The sequence below is a fragment of the Rhinoraja longicauda genome, chromosome 15 (assembly GCF_053455715.1).
Source record: "Rhinoraja longicauda isolate Sanriku21f chromosome 15, sRhiLon1.1, whole genome shotgun sequence".
Taxonomy (NCBI): domain Eukaryota; kingdom Metazoa; phylum Chordata; class Chondrichthyes; order Rajiformes; family Arhynchobatidae; genus Rhinoraja; species Rhinoraja longicauda.
This window is the reverse complement of record NC_135967.1, coordinates 44,945,221-44,968,944: the sequence shown is the minus strand read 5'-3', so window position 1 is coordinate 44,968,944 and position 23,724 is coordinate 44,945,221. Positions and strand designations below refer to the sequence as shown.

The 23,724-nt window shown below is 47.9% G+C and overlaps 1 protein-coding gene across 10 annotated transcripts in view; it reads right to left on the bottom strand.

The window, feature by feature from the left end:
• Window positions 1-23,724, bottom strand: part of LOC144600698 (neuronal migration protein doublecortin-like) — a 170,789-nt gene that overhangs the window by 41,960 nt on the left and 105,105 nt on the right. For all 10 annotated transcript variants that reach the window (XM_078412594.1, XM_078412593.1, XM_078412596.1 and 7 more), the window contains exon 4: window positions 702-804. In XM_078412594.1, coding sequence (XP_078268720.1) covers window positions 702-804 — 103 coding nt within the window. The remainder of the gene's footprint in view (window positions 1-701; window positions 805-23,724) is intronic.

Sequence of the window (23,724 nt, the reverse complement as noted above, 5' to 3'; positions counted from 1 at the left end):
AAAGAGAATTTCGGGACGCATTCTTAAGTCATGACCATCTGATAAATCAGAGGAGTTTCAAGCTATTTAAACATCCTCTCAAAGTCAGAAAACACTCATTTTCTTACCAATAGGGACATGGATGTAGATGATGCCTCTAACGCCTGCACTCCCTGGGTGTATGTCTGTGTGTGTGTGCACTGTCTTCTAGCTGGACTGGGTAACAGCGACGGCACGGTGGCGCAGCGGTAGAGTTGCTGCCTCACAGCGTCAGAGACCCGGTTCGATCCTGACTACGGGCGCCGTCTGTACGGAGTTTGTACGTTCTCCCCCGTGACCTGCGTGGGTTTCCTCCGAGATCTCTGGTTTCCTCCCGCACTCCAAAGACGGACAGGTTTGTGGGTTAATCGGCTCGGTGCGAATGTAAATTGTCCCCAGTGTGTGTAGGGTAGTGTGTAGGGTCCACTGATCGGTGTGGACTCGGTGGGCCAATCTCTGAACTAAACTAAAACGAAACCGATGCAAAATGTTGGAAACTCTTCCATAGAATGTCAAAAATCTTTGCTGCACTGGTTGGAATTCATTTCCTGTCGGCTAGTTTCTAATCGGTGAAACGTTTCACTAAAATGATTTAGTTCCAAACATGGGTTCTTGGGGCCAGAAGTGATATGATCAGTATGGGTTTGTAAGTTATACACAGTCTTAATCCGAACAGAGTTTACCATTTTCGTCCAGTGAGAAGTCGTCTTGGGCATAGCGAAACTTTTCTGGTCCACAAGCTATGAAGACATCATCATCTCCGAAAAAGTCCTGCAGGCAAGATACCTGGAACAAGCAAACGATAATCTATTAGTGAGCTACGCCACAAAATAGTCAGTAGTCAGCAGTGTGGGAAGGAACTGCAGATGCTGGTTTAAACCGATGATAAGACACAGAATGCTGGAGTAACTCAGCGGGACAGGCAGCATCTCGGGAGAGAAGGAATGGGTGACGTTTCGGTTCGAGAAGTTTCGGGTCCGAAGAAGGGTCTCGACCCGAAACGTCACCCGTTTTCCTTTTCTCCAGAGATGCTGCCTGACTCGCTCATAGTCAATATTTCTTTATTTGTCAAGTATTCAACTTGCACAGTGAAATTCTTTTTAGAAACATAGAAACATAGAAAATAGGTGCAGGAGTAGGCCATTCGGCCCTTCGAGCCTGCACCGCCATTCAATACGATCATGGCTGATCATCCAGCTCAGTATCCCGTGCCTGCCTTCTCTCCATACCCCCTGATCCCTTTAGCCACAAGGGCCACATCTAACTCCCTCTTAAATATAGCCAATGAACTGGCCTCAACTACCTTCTGTGGCAGAGAATTCCACAGACTCTCCACTCTCTGTGTGAAGAAATGTTTTCTCATCTCGGTCCTAAAAGACTTCCCCCTTATCCTTAAGCTGTGACCCCTGGTTTTGCAGATATTATACATGCATGGGACGGCACGTTGGCGCAGCGATAGAGTTGCTGCCTCACAGCGCCAGAGACCCGGGTTCCATCCTGACTACGGGCGCTGTCTGTACGGAGTTTGCACGTTCTCCCCGTGACCTGCGTGGCTTTTCTCCGGGATCTCCGGTCCCCAGTGTAGGATGGTGTGTGTGGGATAGTGTTAACGTGCGGGGATCGCTGGTCGGCGCGGACTCGGTGGGCCGAAGGGCCTGTTTCCACGCTGTGTCTCTAAACTTAACTAAACATTTGGGCGCCACCATTTTTGGAGTCTTTATTCAAAGTCCGGATGTACTAGAGTAGTCCCCGTAAACCGACGTCCCTCTCCTCGCCCCTCCTCTCTCCTCTCCTCGCCCGGCCATCTCTGTGTCCCGGGGGCGTCTCCTGCAGCCGAGCTTGAAGGCGCTGGAGGCATTACCCCGGCTCACCCTCCTAACGGCCCTCGCACCTATCGGCCCACGTCTCCAGCAGCTCCCTCCCAGTTACGCCGACCGACGAGCCTTCGGGCAGGCTCAGTTTAATTCAGAGATACAGCGCGGAAACAGGCCCTTCGGCCCACCAGGTCTGCACCGACCTGCGATCCCCGCACATTTGCACTACCCGACACACACTCGGGACAAGCTTTCATTTATACCATGCCGATTAACCTACAAACCTGCACGTCTTTGGAGTGCGGGAGGAAACGGAAGATCTCGGAGAAAACCCACGCAGGTCACGGGGAGAACGTACAAACTCCGTACAGACAGCACAATAGACAATAGACAATAGGTGCAGGAGGAGGCCATTCGGCCCTTCGGCCCTTCGAGCCAGCACCACCATTCAATGTGATCATGGCTGATCATTCTCAATCAGTACCCCGTTCCTGCCTTCTCCCCATCCCGTAGTCGGGATCGAACCTGGGTCTCTGGCGCCGTAAGTGCTGTAAGGCAGCAACTCTACCGCTGCGCCACCGTGCTCCCCATCCCCTGCCGTGAGTTATGGGGAACTGGAACAGAGATGAGGAGATGAGGCCCCCTGATAGATCGACCACGATCACACTGAATGATGGGGTAGGCTTGAAGGGCCGAGTGGCATCCTGGTCGGCATGGGCACGCTTCCCTGCTGTACGACTCTGACTAAAATAAAATTAGTCACCTGCTTGCAAGCCATCGTTTCGTTGACTAATTCTGGAGATAGAACGTGAACCATGAACAGGCCCTTCGGCCCACAATGTCTGTGCCGGACACGATGCCAAACTAAACTAATCTCCTATGCCTGCACGCGATCCATATCCCTCCATTCTCAGCCAAGTCAGTGGATGATTTTTGAGGCAGAGATAAGTAGATTTTTGATTAGTACGGGTGTCAGAGGTTATGGGGAGAAGGCAGGAGAATGGGTTTTGGAGGGAGAGATAGGTCAGCCATGGTTGAATGGCGGAGTGGGCTTGATAGGCCGAATGACCTCATATTCATGTGCCTATCTAAAACCCTCTTAAATGCCACTAAAATATCTGGCTCCATCACCACCCCTGGCAGCACGTTCCAGGCACCCACCACCCTCTGTGTAAAATACCTACCCTTTTAAAACTTATCCCCCCTCACATCAAAGCTATGCCCTCTAGTCTTTGACATATCCACCTTGGGGAAAAAGGTTCTGACTGTCTACCCTAACGATGCTTTTCATCATTTGATATAGTTCTATCAGGTCTCCCCTCAACCTCTGGCGTTGAAGAGAAAGCAACCCATGTTTATCCAACCTCTTCTAATACAAAATACCCTCTAATGCAGGTACAGCAGGCTGTACAGAAAGCTAATGGCACGTCGGCCTTCAAAGCGAGAGGATTTGAGTAAAGGAGCAAAGAGGTCCTTCTGCAGTTGTACAGGGCCCTGGCGGGACCACATCTGGAGTATTGTGTGCAGTTTTGGTCTCCTAATTTGAGGAAGGACGTCCTTGCTATTGAGGCAGTGCAGCGTAGGTTCACGAGGTTAATCCCCGGAATGGCGGGACTGTCATATGAGGAAAGACTGGAAAGACTGGGCTTGTCTTCACTGGAATGTAGAAGGATGAGAGGGGATCTTATAGAAACGTACAAAATTATAAAAGGACTGGACAAGCTAGATGCAGGAAAAATGTTCCCAATGTTGGGGGAGTCCAGAACCAGGGGCCACACAGTCTTAGAATAAAGGGGAGGCCATTTAAAACTGAGATGACAAAAAACTTTTTCACCCAGAGAGTTGTGAATTTGCGGAATTCTCTGTCACAGAACGCAGTGGAGGCCAATTCACTGGATGAATTTAAAAGAAAGTTAAATAGAGCTCTTGGGGATATGGGGAGAAGGCAGGCACAGGTTACTGATTGTGGATGATCAGCCATGATCATAATTAATGACGGTGCTGGCTTGAAGGGCCGAATGGCCTCCTCCTGCACCTATTTTCTAAGTTTCTAACCCAGGCACCATTCTGATAAACCTCTTCTGCTCTCTCTCCCCAAACGAAATATAATCAACACAGTCAATCTGATTTACACTACCGACTGGAGATAGCTTCAAATATTCTCAATATATGTAAATTAATTAAAGGTTGTGCATCAAATTGCACCCTAAACAAAAATCTACATGAATTTTATGCAAATACAATGCTGGCACAAAGATGAAGCCAAATTCATGCAATTATATTCTGCAGTGAGCACGAGACAAATGAGAACCTGTACCAGCGATTTAATTTGTATCTTGAATTATACGACAGATGAGATAACTGCAGGGGAATGAACTGATGATTTCATTCACTTCATCAATCTCAGTGTGTCCAATTGGAAACACAAAGAGACAAGACGACATGGTATCAATGTGGAAAGGAGGAACTGCAGGTGCTGGTTGACCAAGGATAGGCACAAAGTGCTGGAGTAACTCAGCGGGGCAGGCAGCATCTCTGGAGAACATGGACAGATGAAAGACACACTTCGTTGATGCCCAAAACCAATCCATCTTCTAGTACTGTGTAGGAAGGAACTGCAGATGCTGGTTTAGACAATACAGTGTCCGGGCCTACAGTGTCCGGGCCTACAGTGTCCGGACCAACAGTGTCCGGGCCTACAGTGTCCGGGCCTACAGTGTCCGGGCCTACAGTGTCCGGGCCTACAGTGTCCAGACCTACAGCGTCCTAGCCTACAGCGCCACCCGGGCCTACAGCGCCCCCCGGGCCTAATATCGGACCAGGGTGGTCCCGTACGGGACAAACCAATTTAGCCCAAAATACGGGATGTCCAGGCTAATACGGGTCAGTTGAAAAGCCTAGTAGTATAGGCAAAAAGAATTTGACTGTGCAGTTGCAAACGTGACATAAAGCACCAATGAACCATCAAACAAAGTCCAAAAGAGCATTCCAATCTGCAGGATCATGTCTTGTTAAGAGTCAAGAAGGTTTAATTGTCATATGTACCGACAATGGGACAATGGACTTCTTATTTGCAGCAGCTCAACACAATACTCATAGATAATATATAATCACCAGATAAATATTAAATAAATCAGTTACTCCCAATACTAGTACCAAAAATGTCCAAAGTCCTTAATGCAACCAAGGCAATCCATAGATTAATTCGTGTTTTAGTTCAGTTCAGAAGCACAGCATGGAAACAGGCCTTTCGGCCCACCGAGTCAATAGACAATAGGTGCAGGAGGAGGCCATTCGGCCCATCGAGCCAGCATCGCCATTCAATGTGATCATGGCTGATCATTCTCAATCAGTACCCCGTTCCTGCCTTCTCCCTATACCCCCTGACTCCGCTATCCTTAAGAGCTCTATCTAGCTCTCTCTTGAATGCATTCAGAGAATTGGCCTCCACTGCCTTCTGAGGCAGAGAATTCCACAGATTCACAACTCTCTGACTGAAAAAGTTTTTCCTCATCTCAGTTCTAAATACGGCTATCCCTTATTCTTAAGCTGTGGCCCCTTGTTCTGGACTCCCCCAACATTGGGAACATGTCGTATCAGTTTCACATTGAAAGAGTTTAATCATCAGGCCCAGTTTTAAAAGTAAACTGTTATCAAAATAAAAAGTTCTGTGTATTTTTCTCGTTTGGCTCCTTTGAGAGCAAGCAACAGCTTGGATTTATGTAGCATGTTACATGGCTTCAGGGCATCCTGTGACTTTCACAGCCAGCAAAGCAGCTATTTCTGTTCACTTTGAGAGTTGCTTCAAACAGAGAGAAAAATAAATACTCCGTGGGAAGCAAATTTGATGTGAAATTCTTGCTTCAGAGAAGAGGAGTGGCGCACGGTGGCGCAGCGGTAGAGTTGCCGCCTTACAGCGCTTGCAGCGCCGGAGACCCGGGTTCGATCCTGAATACGGGCGCCGTCTGTACGGAGTTTGTACGTTCTCCCCGTGACCTGCGTGGGTTTTCTCAGAGATCTTCGATTTCCTTCCACACTCCAAAGACGTGCAGGTTTGTAGGTTAATTGGCTTGGTATAAGTGTAAATTGTCCCTGGTGTGTGTATGATAGTTTTAACGTGCGTGGATCGCTGGTCGGCGCGGACCCGGTGGGCCGAAGGGCAGGTTTCCGCGCTATATCTCTAAACTAAACAAAGCATCAGACCATGTGGATTGTGGCCTTTGAGTGAAATAAGGGAAAAAAAAGGTTTTGGGATTTCCAAATACTGCATCACCAGAAATATATACGTGAAAGATTTTGACTCTGGTATATGTATTAAAACAATAATTCTCAACGCAAACTGACAGTCCCACCATGTAGCTCCACCCAAGACCACAAGATATTGAAAGTAGGCATGCAGGTGCAGCAGGCAGTGAAGAAAGCAAATGGTATGTTGGCATTCATAGCGAGGGGATTTGAGTATAGGAGCAGGGAGGTTCTGCTGCAGTTGTACAGGGCATTGGTGAGACCACACCTGGAGTATTGCGTACAGTTTTGGTCTCCTAATCTGAGGAAAGACATTCTTGCCATAGAGGGAGTACAGCGATGGTTCACCAGATTGATTCCTGGGATGGCAGGACTTTCATATGAAGAAAGACTGGATAGACTCGGCTTGTACTCGCTGGAATTTAGAAGATTGAGGGGGGATCTTATAGAAACTTATAAAATTCTTAAAGGGTTGGACAGGCTAGATGCAGGAAGATTGTTCCCGATGTTGGGGAAGTCCAGAACAAGGGGTCACAGTTTAAGGATAAGGGGGAAGTCTTTTAGGACCGAGATGAGAAAGTTTTTTTTCACACAGAGAGTGGTGAATCTGTGGAATTCTCTGCCACAGAAGGTAGTTGAGGCCAGTTCATTGGCTATATTTAAGAGGGTGTTAGATGTGGCCCTTGTGGCTAAAGGGATCAGGGGGTATGGAGAGAAGGCAGGTACGGGATACTGAGTTGGATGATCAGCCATGATCATATTGAATGGCGGTGCAGGCTCGAAGGGCCGAATGGCCTACTCCTGCACCTATTTTCTATGTTTCTATGTTTCTAAATGGCAGAGAGTTGTGGACGCAGCCCAGACAAAATCACACAAACCAACCTCCCTTCCATTGACTAGGAGGAATCGTAGAAAGTCTCGACCCGAAACATCACCCATTCCTTCTATCCAGCATGGTGCATGTCCCGCTGAGTTACTCCAGCCTTTTGTGTCTCCCTCCCATTGACTCCATCTACACCTCACGCTGCCTCGGCAAGGCCAGCAGCATAATCAAGGTCCAGTCACACCCCGCCCACTCCCTCTTCTCCCCTCTCCCATCGGGCAGAAAGTACAGAAGTGTGAAAACGCACACCTCCAGATTCAGGGACAGTTTCTTCCCGGCTGTTATCAGGCAACTGAATCATCCTACCACAGCCAGAGAGAAGAGCTGAACTACTATCTACCTCTTTGGTGACCCTTGAACTATCTTTCATCAGACTTTGTTGGCTTTACCTTGCACTAAATATTATTCCCTCATCATGTATTTGTACACTGTAAATGGCTCGATTGGAATCATGTATTGTCTGTCAGCTGGCTGGTTAGCGCGCGACAAAAGCTTTTCACTGTACCTCGGTACACGTGACAATAAACCAAACTGAACTGGTCAGAAATACCACACAATCCATCTGTTGTCTTTACGTTCTTAAGGCACAACGTTGGAACAGGCCCTTCAGCCCATCGAGTCCACAGTGATCAGCCCGTACACCAGCACTATCCTACACACACTGGGGACAATTTACAATGTTTTAACCAAAGCCAATTAACCTACACATCCGTATATCTTTGGAGAGTGGGTGGAAACTGGAGCACCGGAAGAAAACCCACACAGTACAAACTCCGTACACACAGCACCCCGCAGTCAGAATCGAACCCAGGTCTCTGGCGCTGTGAGGCAGCAACTCTACCGCTGCGCCACCCCAGCTTTCTCTTGCTCTTTCAAAGACACAAAGTGCTGGAGTAACTCAGTGGGTCAGACAGCATCTCTGGAGGACATGATGAGGTGAAATTCTGGATCTTCTTGAAGAAGGGACCCGATCCAAAACGTGACCTATCTATTTCCTCCAAAGATGAGTTACTCCAGCACTCTGTGCCTTTTTTGTTTTCAATCAGCATCAGCGGTTCCTTGTTTTTTTTCTCTTTCCCAATCAGAACTGTTAATAGTTTGGTTCCTACTCTTGCCTAATGGTTTTCAGGACTGCCGTTGGAAACCTAACTTAGAACAGTGCAGCACCGGAAAAAAAGGCTATTCAGCACCCACATGCCTGTGCTGAATGCGATACCAATTTACATTGTGTAGGAAGGAACTGCAGACGCTGGTTTAAATCGAAGGTGGACACCAAATGCTGGAGTAACTCAACGGGACAGGCAGCATCTCTGGAGAGAAGGAATGGAAGAAGGAATGGGTTATGATTTACATTCATCACTTCTGCCTGCACGTCATCCATGTGCCTTCACTGACTGCATATCAGTAGACAGGTTTAGAGGGATATGGGCTAAAGGCAGCAGGTAGGACTACTAATGTTGGTTGGTGTGGGCATGTTGGGCCAAGGGGCCTGTTATAGCATTGTATCACTCTGTCTGTAGTGTCTTTTTTGCTCTGGTTTATTTTCACCCACATGTTTAGACCGTAATGTTGTATCCTTATTGTTTTGATGTGTTTATGCTTTATTCTTAATTGTTAACTGTATGTTTGTGTTGTCATTTGTGAGCGGAGCACCAAGGCACATTCCTTGTATATGCACATACTTGGCCAATAAACTCGTTCATTCATTCATTCATTCATTCATTCTATGACGGCGTGTGTAAAAGCTTCTTCAATACCCCAGTCGTATCTCCCTCCACTTCCACCGCCACCACCGCCCCTGACAACTTATGCCTTCAATGAGCAGCACAGAGGCACTGCTGGTAGAGCTGCTGCCTCGCCACACCAGGGATCCCGGTTCGATTCTGACCTCGGGTGCTGGACGTGTGGAGATTGCACATGTTCCCAATGTTGGGGGAGTCCAGAACCAGGGCCAACAGTTTAAGAATAAGGGGTAGGCCATTTAGAACTGAGATGAGGAAAAACTTTTTCAGTCAGAGAGTTGTGAATCTGTGGAATTCTCTGCCTCAGAAGGCAGTGGAGGCCAATTCTCTGAATGCATTTAAGAGAGAGCTGGATAGAGCTCTTAAGGATAGCGGAGTCAGGGGGTATGGGGAGAAGGCAGGAACGGGGTACTGATTGAGAATGATCAGCCATGATCACATTGAATGGCGGTGCTGGCTCGAAGGGCCGAATGGCCTCCTCCTGCACCTATTGTCTATTGTTCTCCTTGCGACCACATGGGTTTTCTCCGGGTGCTCCGGTTTCCTCCCACATCCCAAAGATGTGTGTATTTGTGGGTCAATTGGCCTCTGTAGATTGCTCCGAGCGTGTAGGAAGTGGACGCATAAGTGGGACAAGATGGAACTAGTGTGAACGGGTGATCGATGGCTGGTGTGGAATCAGTGGGCAGAGGGGCCTGTTTCCATGCTGAATCTTGCAATCAATCAAAACTCTTTTAGCTTAGTTTAGTTAGAAACACAGGCCATTCAACCACCCCTCCCTAGTCCGCACCGACCAGCGATCCCTGCAAATTAACACTCTCCTACACACACCAGGGACAATTTACGCTTGTACCAAACCAATCAACCTACAAAGCTGGTATTTATTCACAAAATGCTGGAGTAACTCAGCAGTTCGGGCAGCATCTCGGGAGAGAAGGAATGGGTGACGTTTCGGGTCGAGACCCTTCTTCAGACCTACAAACCTGCACGTCTTTGGAGTGTGGGAGGAAACCGAAGATCTCGGAGAAAACCCACGCAGGTCACGGTACAAACTCTGTACAGACAGCACCCGTAGTCGGGATCGAACCCGGGCCTCTGGTGCTGCAAGCACTGTAAGGCAGCATTTCTACCGCTGCGCCACCGTGTTGCACAGCTGTTACATGAACAGCTGCAGATATAGTTTACGGGTGTTCTACGATGAGAAATGCAGACATCTGTTGTTGAGGTTTTAAATGTGTTAATAAATTTTGTTCAAATAATATGAAGATTTATCTTAATTTGGTTGTGGAGGCAAGCATTTCAGCTTAATCAGGCAAAAAAACCTGCTATGAAACTTCCCGAATAGTGAAATGCCTGGATAGTGTGTGTGTGGAGAGTACAACGAGATCTGGGTGTCCTGGTGCATCAGTCACTGAAAGGAAGCATGCAGGTACAGCAGGCAGTGAAGAAAGCCAATGGAATGTTGGCCTTCATAACAAGAGGAGTTGAGTATAGGAGCAAAGAGGTCCTTCTGCAGTTGTACAGGGCCCTAGTGAGACCGCACCTGGAGTACTGTGTGCAGTTTTGCTCTCCAAATTTGAGGAAGGATATTCTTGCTATTGAGGGCGTGCAGCGTAGGTTTACTAGGTTAATTTCCGGAATGGCGGGACTGTCATATGTTGAGAGACTGGAGCGGCTAGGCTTGTATACACTGGAATTTAGAAGGATGAGAGGGGATATTATCGAAACGTATAAGATTATTAAGGGGTTGGACACGTTAGAGGCAGGAAACATGTTCCCAATGTTGGGGGAGTCCAGAACAAGGGGCCACAGTTTAAGAATAAGGAGTAAGCCATTTAGAACGGAGATGAGGAAAAACTTTTTCAGTCAGAGAGTTGTAAATCTGTGGAATTCTCTACCTCAGAAGGCAGTGGAGGCCAATTCTCTGAATGCATTCAAGAGAGAACTGGATAGAACTCTTAAGGATAGCGGAGTCAGGGGGTATGGGGAGAAGGCAGGAATGGGGTACTGATTAAGAATGATCAGCCATGATCACATTGAATGGTGGTGCTGGCTCGAAGGGCCAAATGGCCTCCTCCTGCACCTATTGTCTATTGATGTTTCCACTAGTGGGAGAGTCTAGGACCAAAGGTCGCAGCATCAGAATGAAAGGACGTTCCTTTAGAATGGAGGTGAGGAGGAATTTCTTTAGTCAGAGGGTAGTGAATCTGTGGAACTCATTGCCACAGAGAGCTGTGGAGGCCAAGTCATAGAGTGATACAGTGTGGAACAGGCCCTTCGGCCCAACTTGCCCGCACGGGCCAACATGTCCCAGATACACTAGTCCCACCTGCCAGTGCTTGGTCTATGGGCCTCGCCGAGGTATAGGAGTAGAATGGAGTGGAATGGAAGCTTCTTCCCCCACCTCTCCTTCAAAGCCACCTCACCGTAGTGCCAAGCGAGTTCCAGTCGGCATTTAACTCTGTCGACGTAGCCTCTGTGTCGGTCAAAGCACTAATCTAAATGAGCATTTCATCATCATCATCGCAACTAGAGTTCATCTGTTTCATTTTCTGCTTGATTGAAACCTCTCTCTCTCGCTCTCTCTCTCTCTCGACCGAATACCGACCGGTACAACTCTCTGGAAAAGCTACCCCTTTTTGTCATGCGTATTAATGTCGGATGAAAGATCAGAGAGTTTTTTTTTTTAATCCAAGGTTAGCAAACGACTTTTATGCTGGGTAAGCAAGGGCTTTCCCATGGTGTGGATACAAAGGGGTGACAAGCAAGTTTAGTTCAGGGATATAGCACGGAAACAGGCCCTTCGTCCCATTGAGTCATTGGGTCATTGGGTCGTACAGTACAGTTTTGGCCCACGGACCAGCGATCCCCGCACATTAACGCTTACCTTACACTGGGGACAATGTTTACATTTATACCAAGCCAATTAACCTACAAACCTGTACGTCTTTGGAGTTTGGGAAGAAACCAAAGTTCTCGGAGAAAACCCACGCAGGTCAGGGGGAGAACGTACAAACTCCGTACAGACAGCACCCGTAGTCAGTATCGAACCCGGGTCTCTGGCGCTGTAAGGCAGCAACTCTACCGCTGTGCTGCTGTTCACAAGTGAAAGAGATTCCACAGTGGGAAATGTGAAGGTGGTCATTTTTTACCTGAAACTGATAAAATCACGAGGGGATTAGATAGGGTGAATTCACAGAGTCTTTTACCCCAGTTAGAGAAATCAAGAACCAGAGAACATAGATTTAAGGTGAGAGGGGAAAGATTTATTAGGAACATGAGGGGTAATTTCTCCACACAGAGGGTGGTGGGTGTATGGAACGAGCTGCCGGAGGAGGTAGCTGAGGCAGGGTCTAGAACAACATTTAAAAGACAATTAGACAGGTACGTGGATAGGACAGGTTCAGAGGGATATCAGATTCAGAATCAGAATAACCTTTATTGTCATCCAAAAAAACAAGTCTTTTGGACAAAATTCTGTTACCCACAGTCCAACAATAAGAGCAATAAAAATAAGCAATAACACACACAATCACAAACCAACACCTGCCTGCATTTGGCATGGGCCAAATGCGGGCAGGTGGGACTAGTGCAGATGGGGCATCTTGATCAGCATGGGCAAGTTGGGCCGAAGGGCCTGTTTCTGTGCTGTGTGACTCTTTGACTCTATAAATTGTAACTGATGTGCCCTGCAATGTTGAGAAAGGAGAGGGGGGAAGCATGAAGATATTCCACTCTCCTGGACAAATCACTGAAGGAGGGGATTTATTCACAAAATGCTGGAGTAACTCAGCAGGTCAGGCAGCATCTCAGGAGAGAAGGAATGGGTGACGTTTCGGGTCGAGACCCTTCTTCAGGCTGATGTCAGGGGGGGCGGGACAAAGGAAGGATATAGGTGGAGACAGGAAGATAGAGGGAGGTCTGGGAAGGAGGAGGGGAAGAGAGGGACAGAGGAACTATCTAAAGTTGGAGAAGTCGATGTTCATACCACTGGGCTGCAAGCTGCCAAGGCAAAATATGAGGTGCTGTTCCTCCAATTTCCGGTGGGCCTCACTATGAGGAGGGGATGAGATAATTGCTGGCTTTACCTCAGAGAGATTTGAATCCAAATGTTGTACAAAGCCTGAGAGCCGATGTGGAATCCAAGTTCCATGTTTGCACACTGCATTTTATTGGGTACAGTGCAGGGTCATCAGAAGGGTGCCAGGGTTTGAAGGATAACATTCGGAAAGCTGACTGCACATGTTCGGCTCGAAGAGGCCTGATCTTGAGAAGATTGAGGGCTGATCTCGTGAACCACCAAACAAAAATGTTATGAATTCAACAGGGTAGTGAGAGAAATTCCTCCATCTTGCCAGGGGTATTTGAACAAGAGAATGTGTGTTGAAGGAAAAGGTGCGCTACAATGCTGAGAACTAGAGCGGCACGGTGGCGCAGCGGTAGAGTTGCTGCCTTACAGAGCTTGCAGCGCCGGAGACCCGGGTTCCATCCCGATTACGGGTGCTGCCTGTACGGAGTTTGTACGTTCTCCCCGTGACCTGCGTGGATCCTCCCGCACTCCAAAGACGTACAGGTTTGCAGGTTAATACACCCAACACCCTTTGTGTGAAAATGTTACCCCTCAGATTCCTATTAAATCTTTTCCGCTTCACCTTGAACCTATGCCCTCTGGTCCTCAATTCCCCTACTCTGGGCAAGAGACTCTGTGCATCTACTCGATCTATTCCTCTCATGATTTTATACAACGAATATCGATGGATATTTTTAACATAGAAACATAGAAAATAGGTGCAGGAGTAGGCCACTCGGCCCTTCGAGCCTGCACCGCCATTCAATATGATCATGGCTGATCATCCAACTCAGTATCCCGTACCTGCCTTCTCTCCATACCCCCTGATCCCTTTAGCCACAAGGGCCACATCTAACTCCCTCTTAAATATAGCCAATGAACTGGCCTCAACCACCTTCGGTGGCAGAGAATTCCACAGATTCACCACTCTCTGTGTGAAAAAAAACTTTCTCATCTCGGTCCTAAAAGACTTCCCCCTTATCCTTAAACTGTGACCCCTTGTTCTGGACTTCCCCAACATCGGGAACAATCTTCCCTCATCCAGCCTGTCCAACCCCTTAAGAATTTTATAAGTTTCTATAAGATCCCCCCTCAATCTTCTAAATTCCAGCGAGTACAAGCCGAGTCTATCCAGTCTTTCTTCATATGAAAGTCCTGCCATCCCAGGAATCAATCTGGTGAACCTTCTCTGTACTCCCTCTATGGCAAGAATGTCTTTCCTCAGATTAGGAGACCAAAACTGTACGCAATACTCCAGGTGTGGTCTCACCAATGCCCTGTACAACTGCAGCAGAACCTCCAGCGAGTACAAGCCGAGGTGGAGATAGCCAGATTCTTGGTTATTAAGGTTGTCGGGGGTTATGGGGAATGGGGTTGAGAGAGAAAGATAGATCAGCCATGATTGAATGGTGGAGTAGCTCCCATGGGCTGAGTGGACTAATTCCGCGCCTAGAACTTATGAACCAGGGGAGAATTCAACAGTCATTGGGTATGCAAGTGCAATGTGGAGGCCCAATGAAATAAAATGGGCAGAGACAGCTGCAATAAGAATTTGTTTTACATGATTTTTCAGCTGCTTTAGATGTACTTAATTGTTGTAAGTGCATGTGAGTGCACTTTAATATTACCTTTTATTTAATTCTTCCCAGACTGTTTTGAAGGCTTAAATGCCAAATAAATTCAAGAGCATTCCAATTCAGTGACTGCTGAGAGATCGGGCACAGAGCCTTAGAGAACTGAGAACGTTATTCCCTTATCGTGTATCTGCACACTGTAAATGGATCCATTGTAATCGTGTCTTGTCTTTCCGCTGACTGGGATAACCGACAGGCAACAAAAGATTTTTCAATGTACCTCGGTACACGTGACAATGAACAGTGCAGGAACAGGCCCTTCGGCCCGCAATGTCCGTGCTGAATGTGATGCCAAGATAAAGTGATCTTCTCTGCCTGCAGGTGATCTATTCCCTGCATGTCCACGTGCCTATCTGAAACCCTCTTCAACGCCACTATTGTATCTGCCTCCACCGCCAACCTTGGCAGCACGTTCCAGGCACCCACCACCCTCTGTGTACCGATGGTTCAAGAGAGTCAAGAGTGATCTATTTAGTTTAGGTTAGTTTAGTTTAGTTTACCGATACAGCGCGGAAACAGGCCCTTTCGGCCCACCGGGTCCGCGCCGACGTGCGATCCCCGCACATTAAGATTATTAAAGGGTTGGACACGTTAGAGGCAGGAAACATGTTCCCAATGTTGGGGGAGTCCAGAACAAGGGGCCACAGTTTAAGAATAAGGGGTAGGCCATTTAGAACTGAGATGAGGAAAAACTTTTTCAGTCAGAGAGTTGTGAATCTGTGGAATTCTCTGCCTCAGAAGGCAGTGGAGGCCAATTCTCTGAATGCATTCAAGAGAGAGCTAGATATAGCTCTTAAGGATAGCGGAGTCAGGGGGTACGGGGAGAAGGCAGGAACGGGGTACTGATTGAGAATGATCAGCCATGATCACATTGAATGGCGGTGCTGGCTCGAAGGGCCGAATGGCCTACTCCTGCACCTATTGTCTATTGTCTATTAACACTATCCTACACCCACCAGGGACAAATTTTATATTTACCACCAAGCCAATTAACCTGCAAACCTGCACGTCTTTGGAGTGTGGGAGGAAACCGAAGATCTCGGAGAAAACCCACGCAGGTCAAGGGGAGAACGTACAAACTCCGTACAGACAGCACCCGTAGTCGGGACCGAACCCGGGTCTCCGGCGCTGCATTCGCTGTAAGGCAGAAACTCTACCGCTGCGCCACCGTGACTTCCCGGGGACATATTGTCTTATGTCCCAGACAGAACCATGAAATTCTTACTAGCAACAGCATAGCAGAATATGTAAACACGGTACTCTGTAAACAATATAATAAACGAGAATAGTTCAGTGTGAGTGTGTATATATACCCATACTCTCACGCACACACACATACCCATTTCAATGTATTAAATATATAGATCTATATATCACACACACATATACGTACACATTAAAAACAAACAACAGTAACGGTGCAATAATAACAGCAATAATCTATGTAGTTCAGAGCTTAATAGAGGTTGTAGTGTTTCATAGACTGATGGCTCATGGTTCAATGGTTCAATGGTGCTTTACCGGGACATTTTCAACTGTGCAGTGAAGTACGTTTTGCATAGTTACACCTGCTGACGCTGCCCAGTTTTGACCCGGTTCAGGCCTGTTTCCGCAATGTATCTTTGCCGACGGGCTGCATTACAGTCTGGTACGGGAACTGTTCTGCCCACAGCCACGAATCACTACAGGGAGTGGTGAAGACGGCACAGCACATCACTGGCAACTGTCTCCCGGCCATTCAGGACATGTTCTACCGGCGGTGCCTGCGGAAGGCACGCAGCATCATCAAGGACCACAGCCACCCAGCACGCAGGCTGTTCTTCTTGTTACCGTCAGGCAGACGATACAGGAGTATGGCTGCACGTACCACCAGACTTAAGAACAGTCTCTACCATCAGGCCATCAGGCTTCTGAACTCATAAACACATCATATATGTTGATTTTTTTAAATATTTTTTTTAACCTATTTTTAATATTGTCTTTTTACCTTACTAATGTCATTTTTTATCTTATTTATCCTTGGAATATTACTGCTGAGGTGACCCGTTGTCTTGTCAAATACATTTTTGAGCGGCACGGTGGCGCAGTGGTAGAGTTGCCGCCTTACAGCGAATGCAGCGCCGGAGGCTCAGGTTCGATCCCGACTACGGGCGCCGTAGTGTGTGTAGGATAGTGTTAATGTGCGGGGATCGCTGGGCGGCGCGGACTCGGTGGGCCGAAGGGCCTGTTTCCGCGCTGTATCTCTAAATTTCATTGTACCGTCGACCCTGTGCCAACCTACATATGGCAAATAAAATTTATTATTATTATTATTATTATTATTATTAAACTTAAGCTAAACTAAACTCAGCGGTTCAGGCAGCATCTCTGGAGAGAATGGACAGACCATGTTTTGGGTTGAGACACACTTCTTCAATCTGATTGTCGTGGAGAGGTGGTGGGGAGGGGGGTGGGGGGGAGAAAGCTGGAATAGAGGGGGGGTCAAGGATAAAGCCTAGCAACTGATAGGTCCTGAACTACTACCCACCTCAATGGTGACCCTCGGACTATCCTTGATTGGAATTTGCTGGCTTTACATTGAACTAAACTGGATAGACATTGGTGAGACCACACCTGGAGTATTGCGTACAGTTTTGGTCTCCTAATCTGAGGAAAGACATTCTTGCCATAGAGGGAGTACAGAGAAGGTTCACCAGATTGATTCCTGGGATGGCAGGACTTTCATACGAAGAAAGACTGGATAGACTCGGCTTGTACTCGCTGGAATTTAGAAGATTGAGGGGGGATCTTATAGAAACTTACAAAATTCTTAAGGGGTTAGACAGGCTAGATGCAGGAAGATTGTTCCCGATGTTGGGGAAGTCCAGAACAAGGGGTCACAGTTTAAGGATAAGGGGGAAGTTTTTTAGGACCGAGATGAGAACGTTTTTTTTCACACAGAGAGTGGTGAATCTGTGGAATTCGCTGCCACAGAAGGTAGTTGAGGCCAGTTCATTGGCTATATTTAAGAGGGAGTTGGATGTGGCCCTTGTGGCTAAAGGGATCAGGGGGTATGGAGAGAAGGCAGGTACGAGATACTGAGTTGGATGATCAGCCATGATCATATTGAATGGCGGTGCAGGCTCAAAGGGCCGAATGGCCTACTCCTGCACCTATTTTCTATGTTTCTATGTTTCTAAACGTTATTCCCTTATCATGTATCTGTGCACTGTGAATGGCTCGATTCACAGTAATCACGTATTGTCTTTCCGCTGACTGGTTAGCACGCAACCAAAGCTTTACACTGTACCTCAGTACACGTGACATCAAACTAAACTGAGAGATGAAGACACAAGGAACTGCAGATTCCAAAATCTTGAGCAAAACACAAAGTGCTGGAGTAACCCAGCGGGTCTGGCGGCAACTCAGGACAACTGGGACAGGTGAGGATTCGGGCCGGGATTCTTCTTCAGTCTGAGAAGGGAGTCTGGCCCAAAACGTGGCCTGTTCATTCCCTCCACGGATGCTGCACTGACCCGCTGGGTTCCTCCAGCACTTTGCGTTTTGCTCAACTATCCAGCGTCTGCAGTTCTTTGTGTCTCCCAGGTTTCTCCACGGCAGCGCAAGGTGTTTGAGCCTTTGTTGGGAGAGAGGGAGAGAAAGTGGGAAACAGATGTTTGTTGATTGCAGCCAACAACAGGAACTCAAAAACGTGTGGGATCGCTGAGTCAGGGAAATCCGTTTCCCATTTCCCTGCTCAGAGTGGATGCTGAATAATGAATGGGGTTGAATACGGAATGGAAATGCTTCTAAATGACATCCTCTAATGGAGTAGCCCCTAACACATCTGATGATATGTATGGAAACTAGGTACAGGAGTCGGCCCTTCGAGCCAGCACCGCCATTCAATATGATCATGTTATTCTGCTTGCTTCCAATTGAGCATGCCTTTTATTTGCTGAAGAGAAAACTGAAGGGGACTAGCCCCCAATACAAGCATAAGCTAAAGATGGCTGCAATAAAGGCCTGGCAGAGCATCACCAGAGAAGACGTCCAGCAACTGGTGATGTCCGTGAATCGCAGACTTCAAGCAGTCAGTGCATGCAAAGGATATGCAACAAAATACTAAGCATGACTACTTTCATTTACACGACATTGCTGTGCCCCAAACATTATGGTGCCCTGAAACTATGTATAAACACTGCTGTAATTTCTACATGGCAAAACCAAACTGTATAAAAATGGCCTTTATTTAAATCTGACAATGTGCACTTTAACCACATGTGATTTTTTTCTATTACAATACTCTAAATGTGGCCTCACCAATGCCTCGTACAACTGCAATTCCGTTGTCTGTTGTTCAGCCACAAATGGGTTACTGTTCGGCAAAGGCCCGTTGGTCGGTGGGACCGGTGACCTACCCGAAGGCCCATCGGATATGATCAAAAGCCGCTAGAGGGTGAACCGGGGTAATGCCTCCAGTGCCTTCAAGGTCAGCTGCAGGAGGTGTCCCCCAGGACACAGAGATGGCCGGGCGAGGAGAGGAGAGGAGAGGAGAGGAGAGGAGAGGAGAGGAGAGGAGAGGAGAGGAGAGGAGAGGAGAGGAGAGGAGAGGAGAGGAGAGGAGAGGAGAGGAGAGGAGAGGAGAGGAGAGGAGAGGAGAGGAGAGGAGAGGAGAGGAGAGGAGAGGAGAGGAGAGGAGAGGAGAGGAGAGGAGAGGAGAGGAGAGGAGAGGAGAGGAGAGGAGAGGAGAGGAGGAGGGACGTCGTCTCGGGAACTTCACGGGAACTGCTCCAGTACACCAAACTGACTTTGGACTTTGAATAATGGCGCCAAGAACGGTGGCGTCCGCATGTGTAATATGTGCAAAATGAATTTCACTGTGCCTTTGCATACGTGACAATAAAGCATAAAGGGCGGCACGATGGCGCAGCGGTAGAGTTGCCGCCTTATAGCGAATGCAGCGCCGGAGACCCGGGATCGATCCCGACTACGGGCGCCGTCTGTACGGAGTTTGCACGTTCTCCCCGTGACCTGCGTGGGTTTTCTCCGAGATCTTCGGTTTCCTCCCACACTCCAAAGACGTGCAGGTCTGTAGGTTAATTGGCTTGGTAAATGTAAAAATTGTCTCTGGTGGGTGTAGGATAGTGTTAATGTGCGGGGATCGCTGGGCGGCGCGGACCCGGTGGGCCGAAAGGGCCTGTTTTCGCGCTGTATCTCTAAACTAAACTAAACCATTGAACCATTCAAAATTTAGATATCAAAACATTGGCATCTGCTTTTCATTACTGTCAGAACTTTGTTTAATCTATTGAACCCAAACAGAACTGGAATGAACATAAAGTGAACAAAGTTCACAGAGTATTGATTAACTGCCGTGCAGACAATGCCCACAATTTTCGTTCATAAGTTCGAGGAGCAGAATTAGGCCATTCGGCCCATCGAGTCTACTCCACCATTCAACCCCATTCTCCCCATATCCCCCGACACCCGCACTAATCAAGAATCAGTCAATCATCCCCTTAAAAATATCTGAAGAAGGGTCTGAAGAAGGGTCTCGACCCGAAACGTCACCCATTCTTTCTCTCCCGAGATGCTGCCTGACCTGCTGAGTTACTCCAGCATTTTGTGAATAAATCCTTTAAAAATATCCATTAACTTGGCTTCCACAGCCATCTGTGGCAATGAATTCCACAGATTCACCACCCCCTGACTAAAGAAATTCCTCCTCATCGTACAGCGTACGTTTACTAGGTTAATTCCCGGAATGGCGGGATTGTCATATGTTGAAAGACTGGAGCGACTAGGCTTGTATACACTGGAATTTAGAAGGATGAGAGGAGATCTTATCGAAACGTATAAGATTATTAAGGGGTTGGACACATTAGAGGCAGGAAACATGTTCCCAATGTTGGGGGAGTCCAGAACCAGGGGCCACAGTTTAAGAATAAGGGATAGGCCATTTAGAACTGAGATGAGGAAAAACTTTTTCAGTCAGAGAGTTGTGAATCTGTGGAATTCTCTGCCTCAGAAGGCAGTGGAGGCCAATTCTCTGAATGCATTCAAGAGAGAGCTAGATAGAGCTCTTAAGGATAGCGGAGTCAGGGGGTATGGGGAGAAGGCAGGAACGGGGTACTGATTGAGAATGATCAGCCATGATCACATTGAATGGCGGTGCTGGCTCGAAGGGCCGAATGGCCTCCTCCTGCACCTATTGTCTATTGTCTATTGTCATCTCCTTAATAAGGGTACGTCCTTTTATTCTGAGGCTGTGCCCTCTGGTCCTAGACTCTCCCACTAGTGGAAACATCCTCTCCACATTCACTCTATCCAGGTCTTTCACTATTTGGTAAGTGAGGTTTGGTTTAGAAAGATTTGTCTTGCATGCAATCCAATTTAATCAGATAATACTGCACGACTTACATAAGGGCTACGTCCCGCGAACCATTGCCTAAGTCAGATGTTACACAAGTCAGAAGGCCATGGGGGGACTTCCAACGTGGAGTCCATGGGGGGACCTCCAAGGTGGGGACCACGGGGGGAGCTCCGCACAGAGACCACGGGGGGAGCTCTGTGCTGACACCACAAGGGGAGCTCCAAGGTGGGGACCATGGGGGAGCTCCGTGTTGAGACCACGGGAGGGATCTCCGTGCTGAGACCACGGGGGGAGCTCCGTGCTGAGACCACGGGGGGGAGGGCTCCAAGGTGGGGACCACGGGGGGAGCTCCAAGGTGGGGACCACGGGGGGAGCTCCATGCTGAGACCAGGGGGGAGCTCTGTGCTGAGACCACGGGGGGGGTCCAATGTGGGGACCACGGGAGGAGCTCCGCGTTGAGACCACGGGGGGAGCTCTGCACAGAGACCACGGGGGAGCTCCGCGCTGAGACCACGGGAGGGAGCTCCGTGCTGAGACCACGGGAGGGGGGGGGAGCATTGATAAATAGTTTTATTTGGGGACACAGCGTGGAAACAGGCCCTTCTGCCCACTGAGTCCGTGCCGACCAGAGATCCCCGCACATATTCTCCGCACAGTCCCAATGACATTTCCAGTGGATCTATCATGTACGGTCAAAAATGATTATTTCCCAACAGCTTATTACAATAAAATCTCCCACTATATTTCCGAGTAATCCTCACCACAGAGGCAATTCAATATTACAGTAGATTCAGAAATCAATTTTCCTCAACCAAACCTAAACTGATTGCAAGCGAAAAATCACATTAGCCGAACTAATGTTCTGGCCTTCATTGCCAGTAAAAAAGATGTTGTAAAATGCTCATTAATGATCCAATTATAACGTTGGCTGGCATCCATCCACCTAGTTAAAGAGAGACCTCAGACTTCAGAGATCCAGCACGGAAACAGGCCCTTCGGCCCATCGAGTCCGCACCGACCAGCGATTGCCCCGTACACTAGCGCCGTCCTACACACACACTGGGGGCACTTTATAATTTTACTGAAGCCAGTTAACCCACAGGCCTGTAACTCTTGGAGTGTGGGAGGAAACCGGAGCACCCGGAGAAAACCCACGCAGGTCACGGGGGGAACGTACAAACACCGTACAGACAGCAGCTGAGGTCAGGATTGAACCCGTGTCTCTGGCGCTGTCAGGCGGCGGCTCTACCACCGCGCCACCGTGTCGCCCTTGAAGAGGTTGAAAAAAATAATAGTGCTACAAATCGGATGCACAACGAATGCGGCCAATAATTGTGTGTCACAGCAGCTGTCAAAACCTGGCCCGGGTTTAAAAACAGCAGAGACTATAAACAAAGTATCATCAGCTCTGAGTCATTCTGCAGTTGTTAGTCAGCCAAGCGAAATGATCAAGCTCTCATTTTCTCTCAATCACTTTAGTTTTTAATTTGTCGAGATAGTTTACATGAGTTTGGTTTAGAGATATAATGCGGAAACAGCCCACCGAGTCCGCACCGACCAGCGATCCCCGCACACTGACACCATCCTACACACAGTAGGAACAATTTACATTTACACCAAGCCAATTAACCAACAAACCTGCACGTCTTTGGAGTGTGGGAGGAAACCGAAGACCTCGGAGAAAAGCCACGCAGGTCACGGGGAGAACGTACAAACTCTGTACAGACAGCGCCCGTAGTCAGGATGGAACCCGGGTCTCTGGCGCTGTGAGGCAGCAACTCTACCGCTGCGCCACCGTGCCGCCCTTATGAGAGCTTATCAAGCACTCATTTTCTCCCAGTCACCAGCTTTTACTTTGCCTAGATAGATTTACACCAAGATGTCCACGAGGTGGCACGGTGGCGCAGCGATGGAGTTGCTGCCTCACAGCTCCACTGACCCAGGTTCCATCCTGACCACAGGTGCTGTCTGTGTGGAGTTTGCACATTCTCCCTTCTCCCGTTTATCTGGGTGCTCCAGTTTCCTCGCACATCCCAAAGACGTTCACTAGGTTAATTCCCGGAATGGCGGGACTGTCGTATGTTGAAAGACTGGAGTGACGAGATTTGTATACACTGGAATTTAGAAGGATGAGAGGGGCTCTTATTGAAACATATAAGATTATTAAGGGATTGGACACCTTAGAGGCAGGAAACATGTTCCCAATGTTGGGGGAGTCCAGAACCAGGGGCCACTGTTTAAGAATAAGGGGTAGGCCATTTAGAACGGAGATGAGGAAAAACCTTTTCAGTCAGAGAGTTGTAATTCTGTAGAATTCTCTGCCTCAGAAGGCCAATTCTCTGAATGCTTTCAAGAGAGAGCTAGATAGAGCTCTTAAGGATAGCGGAGTCAGGAGGTATGGGGAGAAGGCAGGAACGGGGTTCTGATTGTGAAAGATCAGCCATGATCACGGTGAATGGCGGTGCTGGCTCGAAGGGCTGAATGGCCTCCTCCTGCACCTACTGTCTATTGACGTGCAGGTTTGTAGGTCGATTGTCCCTCAGTAAATTGCCCCTAGTGTGTAAGGAGAGGCTGATGAAGAGAAAGAGTTAAAGAGAGAATAATAGTCTGACTATTTATACTGTTCATGTAGTAGATTGATCTCTTTTGGAGTGTATCTCATCTTGTTATATGCAGTAACAATGAAAATAGAGGAGATATTGATTTAAAAAGAAATGCCAATATTCTGAACCATTTTATCTCGACACTCGCAAGTCCCAGGTAACGGGACTTCACACGAGAAACGTTTCGTAAGAGATACCCACGCTGCATGTTAAGTGCAAAGAGTCCCAGATATTGAACCATGAATTTATTTTCAAAATGGACGGTGTCACAGGAGGGGTATAAACGTTGTTGTTATTGTTGTAAACTGGATTAATTTATTAATATCACATGTGCCGTGGTACGTTGAAAAGCTTTTTTCTT